At 42.6% G+C, this 11147-nt stretch overlaps 1 protein-coding gene across 1 annotated transcript in view; it reads right to left on the reverse strand.

The window, feature by feature from the left end:
• The window catches only part of RFT1 (RFT1 homolog (S. cerevisiae)), a 37530-nt gene that overhangs the window by 7986 nt on the left and 18397 nt on the right, over positions 1-11147 (reverse strand). Inside the window, exons 8-11 of the mRNA XM_012638546.1 lie at positions 8817-8867; positions 7967-8097; positions 6802-6946; positions 2492-2597 (exon numbers count right to left, since the gene is read on the reverse strand). Coding sequence (XP_012494000.1) covers positions 2492-2597; positions 6802-6946; positions 7967-8097; positions 8817-8867 — 433 coding nt within the window. The remainder of the gene's footprint in view (positions 1-2491; positions 2598-6801; positions 6947-7966; positions 8098-8816; positions 8868-11147) is intronic.

An 11147-nucleotide genomic window follows, 5' to 3' on the forward strand; every position in this document is an offset into this window, starting at 1 on the left:
GACTTGGGACTTAAAATCAGACTTATTAAAAGATGGATGGTCAAGGATACCAACTGTAGCACCAACCGAAGCATCCCCCAGTGGGTGCTAGTTGAATACATCAAGGTATGGCCATACAATATTGCCTTTGCAGCCATGAAAAAGATGGCACTGATCTCTTAAGTGCCAAAGTGAGAAGATCATACTCATCCTTCACTGACAATTGTGGAGGCAGTGATGGCATTCAAGGGCCCACAAATCAGACAAAGGAGCTGTCAACTTGGGCCTTTGCACTACTCACCGCTCTGCCTGGAAGTCTCTGCCCCTTATTTATTTATTAATTTTTTTAATACAGGGTCTTGCTCTGTTGCCCAGGCTAGAGTGCGGTGGCTTCATCATAGCTCACTGCCACCTTGAACTCCTGGGCTCAAGCCATCCTCCCACCTCAGCCTCCTGAGTGTAGCTGGAACTACAGGCATGCGCCACCATGCTTGGCTAATTTTTCTTATTTTTTGTAGAGACGGGGTCTCAAACTCCTGGCCTCAAGTGATCCTCCTGCCTTGGCCTCCCAAAGTGCTGGGATTACAGGTATGAGCCACCACGCCCAGCCTGCCCCCATCTTTGACCATCTTCTTGGTCCTCCAGGCCTCGGCTTAAATGCCACTGTGATACAGGGGCCTGCCCAGCTTACTCAATCTAAAGGACACCTACTGCTCACCATCTAACTTTGTTTTATTTATCAGCACATTTCCTTATTTTTTTTTTTTTGTCTCTTATGGTCTTGTCTGAAACATTTTCTTACTAATTTACTTGTTTGCTATCTGCCTCCCCCACTGTCAACTCCAGAAGGGCAGGGATCTCATCTGTCTTGTTCATTGCTATATTCCTAGAGCTTAAAACAATGCCTGTTAGAGAGTAGATGCTCAAAATTATGTGTCAAATGAGCAAAAGAAAATGAGACAGCCTTAAGAGAATAGAAAATTCGATAGGGCATAATGAAAAATCCATCAATCAGATTCTATATACGAGATTTGTTTTTAAAAAAAGAGCAACGTGCAATTCAAAGGATGTTCTAATATTTCATATCCAACCAAATGCTCTATTTTATTTATAAAAATATTGGTTAACCTGACGATGGTTAAGTAAAAGCCCATGTTTTTATCAATACTTTTTTTCAATTCAGAATCTGAAATGTCCAATGTAAAGTCATTATAATTGATTGTAACATTTAACTAAGCTATTTATTCTACTACAAAAATCCTCGTTAGAGTTTTATGTCTGGTTAAAGACACAGGGATGGAAAAAATGCCAGGGTCTGTGATAAGCCCAGGCGTTCCATGTGCTCAGACCAACACTGCGGATTGGGGCCAGGGGGCCCAGATAGAACTGGAGCTGCTGTGTTTTACACGTCTCGAGATTGAGCTTGAAGTCACATTATGCTCTAAGAGGAAGTGAGTTACCTCAGATGAGAACGGCGTTAGAAAGTACTCTAGTTCTGTTTTTTTTCTATGTTGACTAATACCATGAAAATGATTTTCTAGATGTTTATATACTATCAAAATTCCATCACAACTAACTTAAAAAGTTGTTTCCTTTGGTTCAAGGCAATCGTAGATGAAAGCAAGCAACCAGCCACTGTCTATATTCCCTCATAATCTGGTTGCAACTTTCTTTTTTTAACATTTTAAATGGGTTTAGTGTTGACTCACCCCCTCAACATTAATGCTGAAGTAACTGCAATAAGATTCCCTTCAAAGAGATATACTCCCAGTCCAGGCTCTTTCTGCTACGCTACAGTGCCTAACATAGCATAGTTTAAATGATATTTTTAAATTATTCAATGTTAGAAGCAGTTTGCAAATAAAAATGCTATATTTTCAAAGTTAAACTTAAAAAGACCTTTTCATCCATGGGGGGCATAAAAGGATAGTCTCAAAGCACTTCCACAGCTATACATTTAACTATCTGATGTGAAAACCATGTCTAGACCACTATTTTAAAACTATGAGTTGTGAACTACTAGCAGGCTGGGAAATCAATTTAGTAGGTCATGACATGGTATTTTTGAAAAATGAAATAGAAGGCATTGGTGTGTCCTGTGCATAATTGGGGTACTTCTTGCTTTGTGAACCCTTGTTTCGGTTTCATGCCCTAAGTGCATACGGGATCTCAGTGCTCGGTAGAGTCTCTACTATGAAAGCTGGTCTGGAACAGCAGTTTCCACAGCCCTAGAATCAGAATTGCCTGAAGCTGTGTAATAAAATAGATTCCCTGGCGCAAGCCTCCTGAAATTCTCATTCAGCTGGGCTAGGAGGGGATCAGGGGGACTAGGAGAATCTCATCAGTCTGGGTTGGGACCTGCTGGTCTAGATGCTAGTTCTCAACCACTGTGCAGCAAACAAAGTCACCAAGCTTCTATGTGAGCCAGCCCAGGATGGGAAGCAGAAGATTGGCAAATTACTCCATTTTGGCTGAAGGCCATGATTAAAGGTGTACCTTCTAGGATACCTACCTGTCGACCTCCTCTTTGCTCATGGCAGCAAATGTGAAGCACTCAGTCACTCCATTGATGGCAAGCAGGAGAACGTAGAGACAGTAGGAACGCAGCAAAACAGGACCTACAAGGAAACAACCCACTAAGACTCCAGAGCCCAAATGAGAGGCCTCAGCTCAGCTGAGGGCTCAGTGAGCACGAGAACTGGGCCACGAGACCTGCTAGTATCATCAGTGGGCAGACTGCACGCTAGAGCCTACGGTCTTAATTATCTGGAAGGACTCCCAGCATTCCACAGCATTGACTAAATAATCAGCTAAAAACTACAGGACAATTATGACTAAATGTACAGATCTCTTGCTGAATAACTAAAAGCTTGTCTCGCCAGCAAGCAAATCTGTTCACTTTTTCAATCAGCACAAAGAGGCCTACTAGTTTGAACTCAAAGACACTAGGGACCCTACATGTGAAGGAATCTCGGTTGAGCAGGTCCTAAAGAAAAGACTTTAAGGAAAAGCTCAGGGTTCAGGACCAGCAGGAAACTACTGAGACAGAACATTCACAAATCCACAGTAAGAACCAGGGCCCATAACGGTATTTTATTCTAAAACAAAGTAATACAGTGCTATAGCTAACAATAAGCTTTGGAACAATCTGCTAACCAGAAAACGGGAGCCTTACAAATGGGATTGATCCCCCTCTTTCAAGAGAGCCGTTATCAAGCACCTAACAAAATAAACATACACCCAATGTAAGACCCAGCAATTGCACCCCTTAGGTATACATCCATCAGAAATGAACACTATGTTCACAAAACACTTGTACAAAAATATCTATAGCTGTTTTCTTCATAATAGCCCAAACTGACCATCAACAGAAGAAAAGATAAACAAATTGTGGGCCATCTATACAAAGGAAAGAAAAGAGAAAAAAAACTACTGATCCATGCAAAACCATGGATGAACCTCAAAAACTGTATTGAAGGAAAAATGCCAAATACAAAAGCCTGCATGCTATATGATTTCATTGGTCTCTAATTCTTTTTAAAAGCGATACTAATCTATGGTGATAGCAATCAGAAGAGTGGTTGTCTCTGAGGTGGTGGGGGCCATTGACCGGAAAGGGCCCTGAGAGAACTTTCTAGGGTAATGGAAATGTTCTGTCTGTCAAAACTCATCAAACTGTGCTCTTAAGAGAACAGCATTTTACTTTATGTAAATTATACCTCAACAAAGAAAAAACTTCGCCACTAAAGGAAAGGGAGGGGGGACTGAATTTCCAGAGTCTCAGAATCTGGAACTCATTCAGGGTTTGTGAAAGCTGTTTAATATAAAAGATCCCCATGCTGTGGGGACCCTAAACAGTTTTATGGCAGTCACAAAATTACAACAGGGCAGCCCCGTTGCCTAATAAAAAACTATTTTCCATGGCCCTCTTGGATTCCACATTTTATCATGTCACGTTGCATTTCATTTGTCAAGTTGCTGCAGAAAGTAGCCTGGCCCCCGCCCCAACCAGGGGCGACTCCGGGAGAGGAGGCAGGGACTGGGTTCTGCCTCTGCATGGCTCAAGGCTATGCCCAGTGTGCATCTCGCTTCTCCCCATCCTCCTCTTCCTGGCAGCAGCAGAGAGGGATGGGGCCCCTCTTAGACTTGGCACCTGAATGCTAACAGCATGTGTGGGCTTGTCTGAAGGTGGACAGTGAGCTGCTTTGAGGCATAGAGAACACAAATTCTGGCATGAAGCAGTGACTCAGTAAAAGGTCTGTGAGTCAATTTGAGGAATTCAAGGATGGAACCTTTAAGTGTGCATTGAATTGAGGGGTGTTATGGGCTTGAACCGTGTCTTTCTCAAAAAGTTATGTTGAAGTCCTGACCACCAGTAACTCAGAATCTGACCTCATTTGGAAACAGCATCTTTACAGAGACAAATCAAGTTAAAATGAGGTTATCAGGGTGGGCCCTAATCCAACTTGACTTGTGTCCTTATAAAAAGGAGAAATCTGGACCCAGAGACATACCCACAGAGAGAACACAGCCAAGTGACTGGAATGATGTGGCTGCAAGCCAAGGAACACCAAGGATTGCTGGCCAACACCAGAAGCTGCAAGAGGCAAGGAAGGACCCTCCCCTAGAACCATCGGAGAGCACAGCCCTTGCCGACACCTTGAGTTTGGACTTCTAGCCTCCAGAACAATACATTTCTGTTGTTTAAAGCCATACAGTCTGCAGTACTTTGTCATGGCAGCACTAGGAAACTAATATAAGGGGACAGAGAAGAAAAAACCTTTCAAAAGTAAAGGAAAGGGGCAAGAGAGAAGCACCTAAGAGATAAATGTGAGAAATCTTAGGGAAATTCAGTGAATATGTTTTTCTTAAGGATGGATAACCCAGGTGTAAGAAGGATTTTTGAGAAAAGCCTGCAGAGCACTTATAAAGCCCCTAATTATATGCGTGCTAATCCCAAACAATGCAAAGCAGAACCACACCCTCTGCAAAGGGCTGTCTGTGCCGTGTCCAAGTCCAACATTTGGAGATGGCTGGTACAGGTCACGGTGAGTCCACTTCAAGGGTGAAGACAAAGACAAATACACAACTGGGGACAACTGGGGACAGCAATGTTGCAAGTTTCACTTAAAAAATGAAGGTGATAGGGCTGAGCCATGGAGAGTTGCCATTCTTTTCTGATTAATCCCCCCAGAAGACTTTCTGGGCAAAGTCAAGTTTTGTGAAGTATTTAAATGATCAAAAAAGACGATGTGTGAGCTGAGTGTGGTGGCACATGCCTGTAGTCCCAGCTACTTGGGAGGCTGAGGCATGATCACTTGAGCCCAGGAGTTTGAGGTTGCTGTGAGCTATGATTGAGCCACTGCACTCTAGCCTGGGCAACAGAGTGAGACCCTGTCGGGAAAAAAAACACAGACCAAGAAACCAGAACCATTCTCAAGACTCTGTTCTTTCTGAAGATGACACTGAGAGAGCATATTTTTGAGTCTAAAATTATTAATGACTCGAACATATTACCTTAGAACCCAATGAATGCTGACCTTTTTAACTGATAAATCTATTATCAATTCTCAAAACAGGCACCAGCACCTCATTTGAGTAAATGGACTACGCAATTGCAGTACTTTATTTGTCTCTTCTTTTTAAAAATTAATTAACTTTTTGGAGACATTTTGGTGGTCATATTTCTCTCTTCTGTGATTAATTACTCCACCAGGTGAACATCATAATGACGGGACAGCCCTCTCCTCACAGCAACGTCCTGTGATTGTATTACGTTAAAGGCTGTTCCGTGGTGATTGCTTTCTATAGGGGCAGAACTGCTGTGAAATAGTTGAGTTCCCAATCTCTGCACATAAACTTACTAATGCCTTCCTAATGAGGCCTCCCTGCAGTTGCCTGATGGAAATGTACTTCTCACAGCACAAGCTGCAGGGAGCTGCAAACCACTTCATTGGTTTCACAGTAGGTGTTTCTCCAAACTTAATGACCTTTGCTCTAGTGTAGAAACTTGGCCCTTCTTCCCCTAATACCAAAAGTTTGGACCCCATTATAGTGGAGACCATGACATGCCAGTGAACCTGTAAAATGGCATTTGACAAAGCCCGTTATATGGAGACGGGGTAGCAGAAAGAATCTTCAGAGTTCTTGTCTAGTGACCTGAGAAATTAAAAACATCTTCACTAAACCCAAGATGAAACACTGCAAATGGACTGCTAGCTTACAGCCACCACATTTTGAAATTGGTGAAGTCCCCAAGGCCTAACAAGTGCTGTGAGATTCTCAGTGTCCTGGTGTTTCAAAATTAGACACATTCAATACTTTTCTTCTTTAAAAACCAAGAGTCACACTGGATTAAACACACCATTTTATTTGCTGAGATCAATTTTATTCTCTGCAAATAGCTCTGGGTTATCCTTCAGAGGCTTTTATGCATCTGGCCGTGAGATTTATGTGGCATTTACTACCTTCAGATGTGTTTAGTACCAAGTGGAGACTCATTAGAGCCTGCCCTCTGCTTTCCTCCCTCACCCCAGAGGGAGCACAGGGAAGCGCTTGGCAAAACACATTCTAGGCCTGAGAGGAAAGCCAACGGCAGGGGGGAGTCATAACTTCTCCAAGTGAGGTTGGGGAACTGATTGCCCTGGTGCCAAAGCCCTTGACTGCACCTTGAGCACGTGAACTTGAGTGAGGGGGACAGTCCCACCAGACAGTTTTCCCTACACTGACACAGAGCACTGTGTGTGCACAAGTTCTTGAATTCGTGACTCTTCTATTTCTGTCTGGCAATTAGAACAAGTCTGTCAAAACTCTTGTGCATACCTGATCCTGAGCTAAGCATGGCCCCTCCGTAGATATCCAGAGCCAGCTGAGAATAGGCAAAGCCAAAAACGGTGATGGTCAGGCCAGCCAGCAGGGCCAGCTTGAGCAGGGACTCCAAGACGGCGGCAGCCACAGCAACGTCCTCCTGGGGCCAGGGCGAGAGGGAAGGAAGTTAGATGCATCAGGAGCTGAAGAAAATCTTCTGGTCTGGCCTTCTCCCTCTTCCAGCTGGGTGAGGAGTATACTGTTTTTCTGTGGCCTATGTTTGTTTTTGTGTCAATTAACAAATGAAGGGAAAAAGATAGTGTGTATCTCCTTAGGTGGTACGGGGGAGGTTTAGTTTTCAACTCATTTAGAATAAATTGTTTCAAGTATTATTTAGGAAACACTCACTTTGCCCTCTGACAGTTATTCTTAAGTGGGCAGCAGGTTTTCAAAAATGCTAGCCAACTTTGTGCTTCTGACAACTCAAAATTCTGATGTTACTGTCAATGTATACTCAGGAAAATATTACTAAATCTGACTGAGAACAACATTAGCTCATTTTGAGATATCATGCATAAACTATATTTTGCAAAATATCTTATAAGACATGTAAGAGGCCAAACTAACTTGCTTTTAATTCTAAGTCAAACATTTTCAGTGGTTTTAGAAAAAGTAAAGTTCCTACAACCAAAATCTCTTCTGTATTTACCAACCAGAGAATATGGATTCTCATGGTCAGTATGTAGCTCAGGGCAAGTCACACTCTCAAGAAGCTTAAACGATTGGTGTGATGAGTGAAACCCAATGACCACACTCTTTCCTCCCATGCCCTAGCTTAGCCTTGCTCCAACTTCTGCATCCTTCAGTTATTGAGAATCAGAGGATAGGGGAAGCAACCTCATTCTTATGCCCAAGACTGGCCCATGGGAGGGCATCTGCGCTGCACTGGGACAGCTGTAGAGGGCTGGGTCAAGAGGAAGGTCGTGGAGAAGGACAAAGGGTAAGAAGTTAGGACAGCTGAGAAGGGAGAAGGCCATGAAGGAAGAGTGAACTCTGCATCCTGCCATCACACAGAATGAGAGAGAAGAATGAAACCTATAAGCTCCTCCACATTCCTGTCCATTTGTCTTGAAGTCAGAGGGAGAATTCACTTGAGAGATGACATAAGAACCAAGACTACCTGTTTCTGAAGTGTGGCATGCTTTTCCCTCTCCAGCACCTTAGCAAAAAATATATAAAAACTCTCCTCTATTGGCTGGAAAATTAATCTGGCCACAAGGGAGCCAAGATTATTCACTATATCATACACACCTACAAAACAAGCAGGAAGAAACAACAATCATACTGGTTCCTCTATTTTAATTTTCACAGCACTATTAAAATTGTTTATCTCATTTAATATTTTTAATTAAACTTTATCTTGAGATAATTACAGATACACACAGAAATATAATAGAGAGATCCCATACACCCTTTATCCAGTTTCCCCAAATGGTAAGATCCTGCAAAGCTACAGTATTAATATACTATTACAATCAGGATATTGACACTGATACAGTCAGGATACAGGAGGTTTCTATCACCAGCACTTTTTTATAAAAGTCGTTAATGCAAAGTTGATTTTTTTCTATTTTTATTTCCATTACTTTGGGATTATATTTTAAAAAATATGAAAATACTGAAAGAGACCAACCAACCACAGAAACATGGGGCGGATTCTTGTGGTTGTGATGGTGAGCTCCCTTTTCCCCTCTCCTGGCACCCCTCCTACGCCAGAAAATGAGCACAGGTGGCAGGGTAGAGGGCAGAAGTCTCAAAAGAAAACCTGCTACCCAAGTCACATTAGAGGGCATAGTCAGTACATGGCATACATTTACAAAGACCTACAATTGAAAAAGTTCAGAATTCATTAGTTTTACAATTTTCAGGCTCCTATTTCATTAAATGTATCAAACTAAAGAGAAAAATATTAATAAGTATCTATTAATAGTATTCACCTTTAATTAAAACACTACAGAATTTTACCTTACCCTGATCGCCAAAATTTAATATATTCAAAAATGTCATCACATATCGTTCGCCTGTAAGTGAAAAAGCAAAATAATTAGCATTCCAAATGCACATTAATTTCTTGTTTCCTTTCTCTTATCATCTATCGACTTTTCCAGTTGAGGAATATTCTCAAAGGAGAAAAATAAGTTGATCAGTTAAAGACACGTTCCTTGTTCTAATGTTGATTTCAGTTAATCTCCAGTAACACTTTGGAAAATGTTGAGGGGTTTCATTGACAGCAAATCTCCAAGCCCGTTACATAAAAAACAACAAAAAAATTTTTTTAAGTCTAAAAATAAGTTCTAAAAAAAGTATGTGGAGATTACTAAAATGTTAATAATGAAAATAATTATCCCAAGTTTTAAGGGAGGTCAGATAATCTGAGTATAAATTATCTGTGAAATGAAATGCCCATGATTATGTACACAGGCTCACCAAAAGGCTCCTCGCAGAGTGGAGAGAGCTCCCTGGAGGCTGACAGCTCTGGAGCCTGAGTTCATGATTCGAATCTAAGAAAGTCTAATGCCTTCAAGGTGAAGATGCCAGCCTGGAGCCCCACCGCCTTGGCTTCCGTGACTTTTCTTATTCAAGAGTTAAAAGCATTGACCACTATGGAGATGGAGCACTAAACAGTACCTATTGCCCTAAAGAGGAAATTTTCACCTTCTGACAACCGCTGAAAAAGGAAAACATTAAGAGGCTAGAAGCAGTCGTGATCTTCTCCTAAGACTCTCCTCTGGCCTTGCCTCCCTAACAAGTTCCCTGCCACTATATGTGTGGCAGGGATCTCTGCAGGTCCTCCCAGGCCTGTATCTCTGTGCTACTCTGATCTACTCTCACTACTAATGGTTGCAGCTTTTGCAAATATAGCTAGGTCAATCCCAGCTATCACACCTTTAAATGGCTCTTTAGTGTTTGCAAAAAGTCTAGGCTCCTTAATTGTGCATTTGAGACCTTTATACACTGACCCCAAGCTACCTTTTGGCCTCCTTTCACCAACCTCACCCCCATCACATTGTCAGCCTCTGCTACACCCTACCTACAGGAGAGTTTTAGCCCTCTGCTGCTCTGAGTCAGGTTGGGCCCAGTGGGGCTCTGGGCTTCAGCTTTTGGTATTCTCACCACCTAGAATGGCTTTTCTGCAGGGCCCTCCCTGTCTTTGACAGAATAGGCCTCTCCCTCCCACATTCTGTAAGCTCCCTGAGGGCAGGAACCACATCTCAGTCATCTCTATGACACTGGTTTCCTAGCAGAGCTCCAGGAAATGAGAGGGTCCTCAAGGGACTTCTGGTGAATGAGTTCAAGTCTCCAAGTATTATAGCCCTCACAGCCCGGGAAGAGTTAACCACGCAAATGTCTGCATCTTGGTGAGAGAATGAGCTCCTTGAGGCCACAGCCTGTTACTCGTGCATCTCTGCGTTCTCAGCACCTGGCACAGAGTGTTCAGGAAATGTGGGGGCAGAAGGTAACAGTACATACATTTTTGCTTTGACAAAAAGTGGTTTCAACTTTTTTAGAGCTGCAGTTTTTTTTTTCTTTCTTTCTTTGAGACAAAGTCTTACTCTGTCACCCCAGCTAGAGTGCCATGGCATCAGCCTAGCTCACTGCAACCTCAAACTCCTGGGTTCAAACGATCCTCCTGCCTCAGCTTCCTGAGTAGCTGGGACTACAGACATGCACCACTGCACCTGGCTAATTTTTCTATTGTTAGTAGAGATGGGGTCTAGCTCTTAAAACCTTAGGAGGAAAAAAAAGGACATACTAGCAATTGTTCTTTCTAAAACTCCCTCCATTGATTATCGTGTTCTAAGAATAATGCGAACTATCATAACACACACTTTCACTACAGCTACCTTCTGTCGTTGCTTTTCTTACTCCATTAACAATACATGCTGAATAGTCACCATGTGCCAGGCCCAGCAGCAAGGCAGAGGTGACCAGCATGAGCCCCGCTCTGCTCTCAAGGAGCTTATAGCTCAGGCAGCTTCACTCAGCTTTCCCGAGGCTTCTGACCCTCCCTTCCCCAAGAAGTCCTCGGAACTTTTGTAATGGCAGAGGTACAAGCTCAGGCTAGAAACGTGCGCTCTCAAAGCTCAAAGAGCCCTCAGACACCTTCTGGTCTTACTCCTCTGCTCACACACAGGGAAAGCCAGGCATGAGGGGAGTCGCTTTCCTCTGGAGACACAATCAACAAAAAATAAAGATGGCGGGGGAGAAAGACAATTACAAGATAATAACAATAGTTATTTTAGAATGCTAAGATTATAGGTAACCGTTTTCTATTTTCCAATTTTTTGGTAATGGGACTA

Source organism: Propithecus coquereli, unplaced genomic scaffold, assembly GCF_000956105.1.
Source record: "Propithecus coquereli isolate 6110/MARCELLA unplaced genomic scaffold, Pcoq_1.0 Scaffold1, whole genome shotgun sequence".
NCBI classification, from domain to species: Eukaryota; Metazoa; Chordata; class Mammalia; order Primates; family Indriidae; genus Propithecus; species Propithecus coquereli.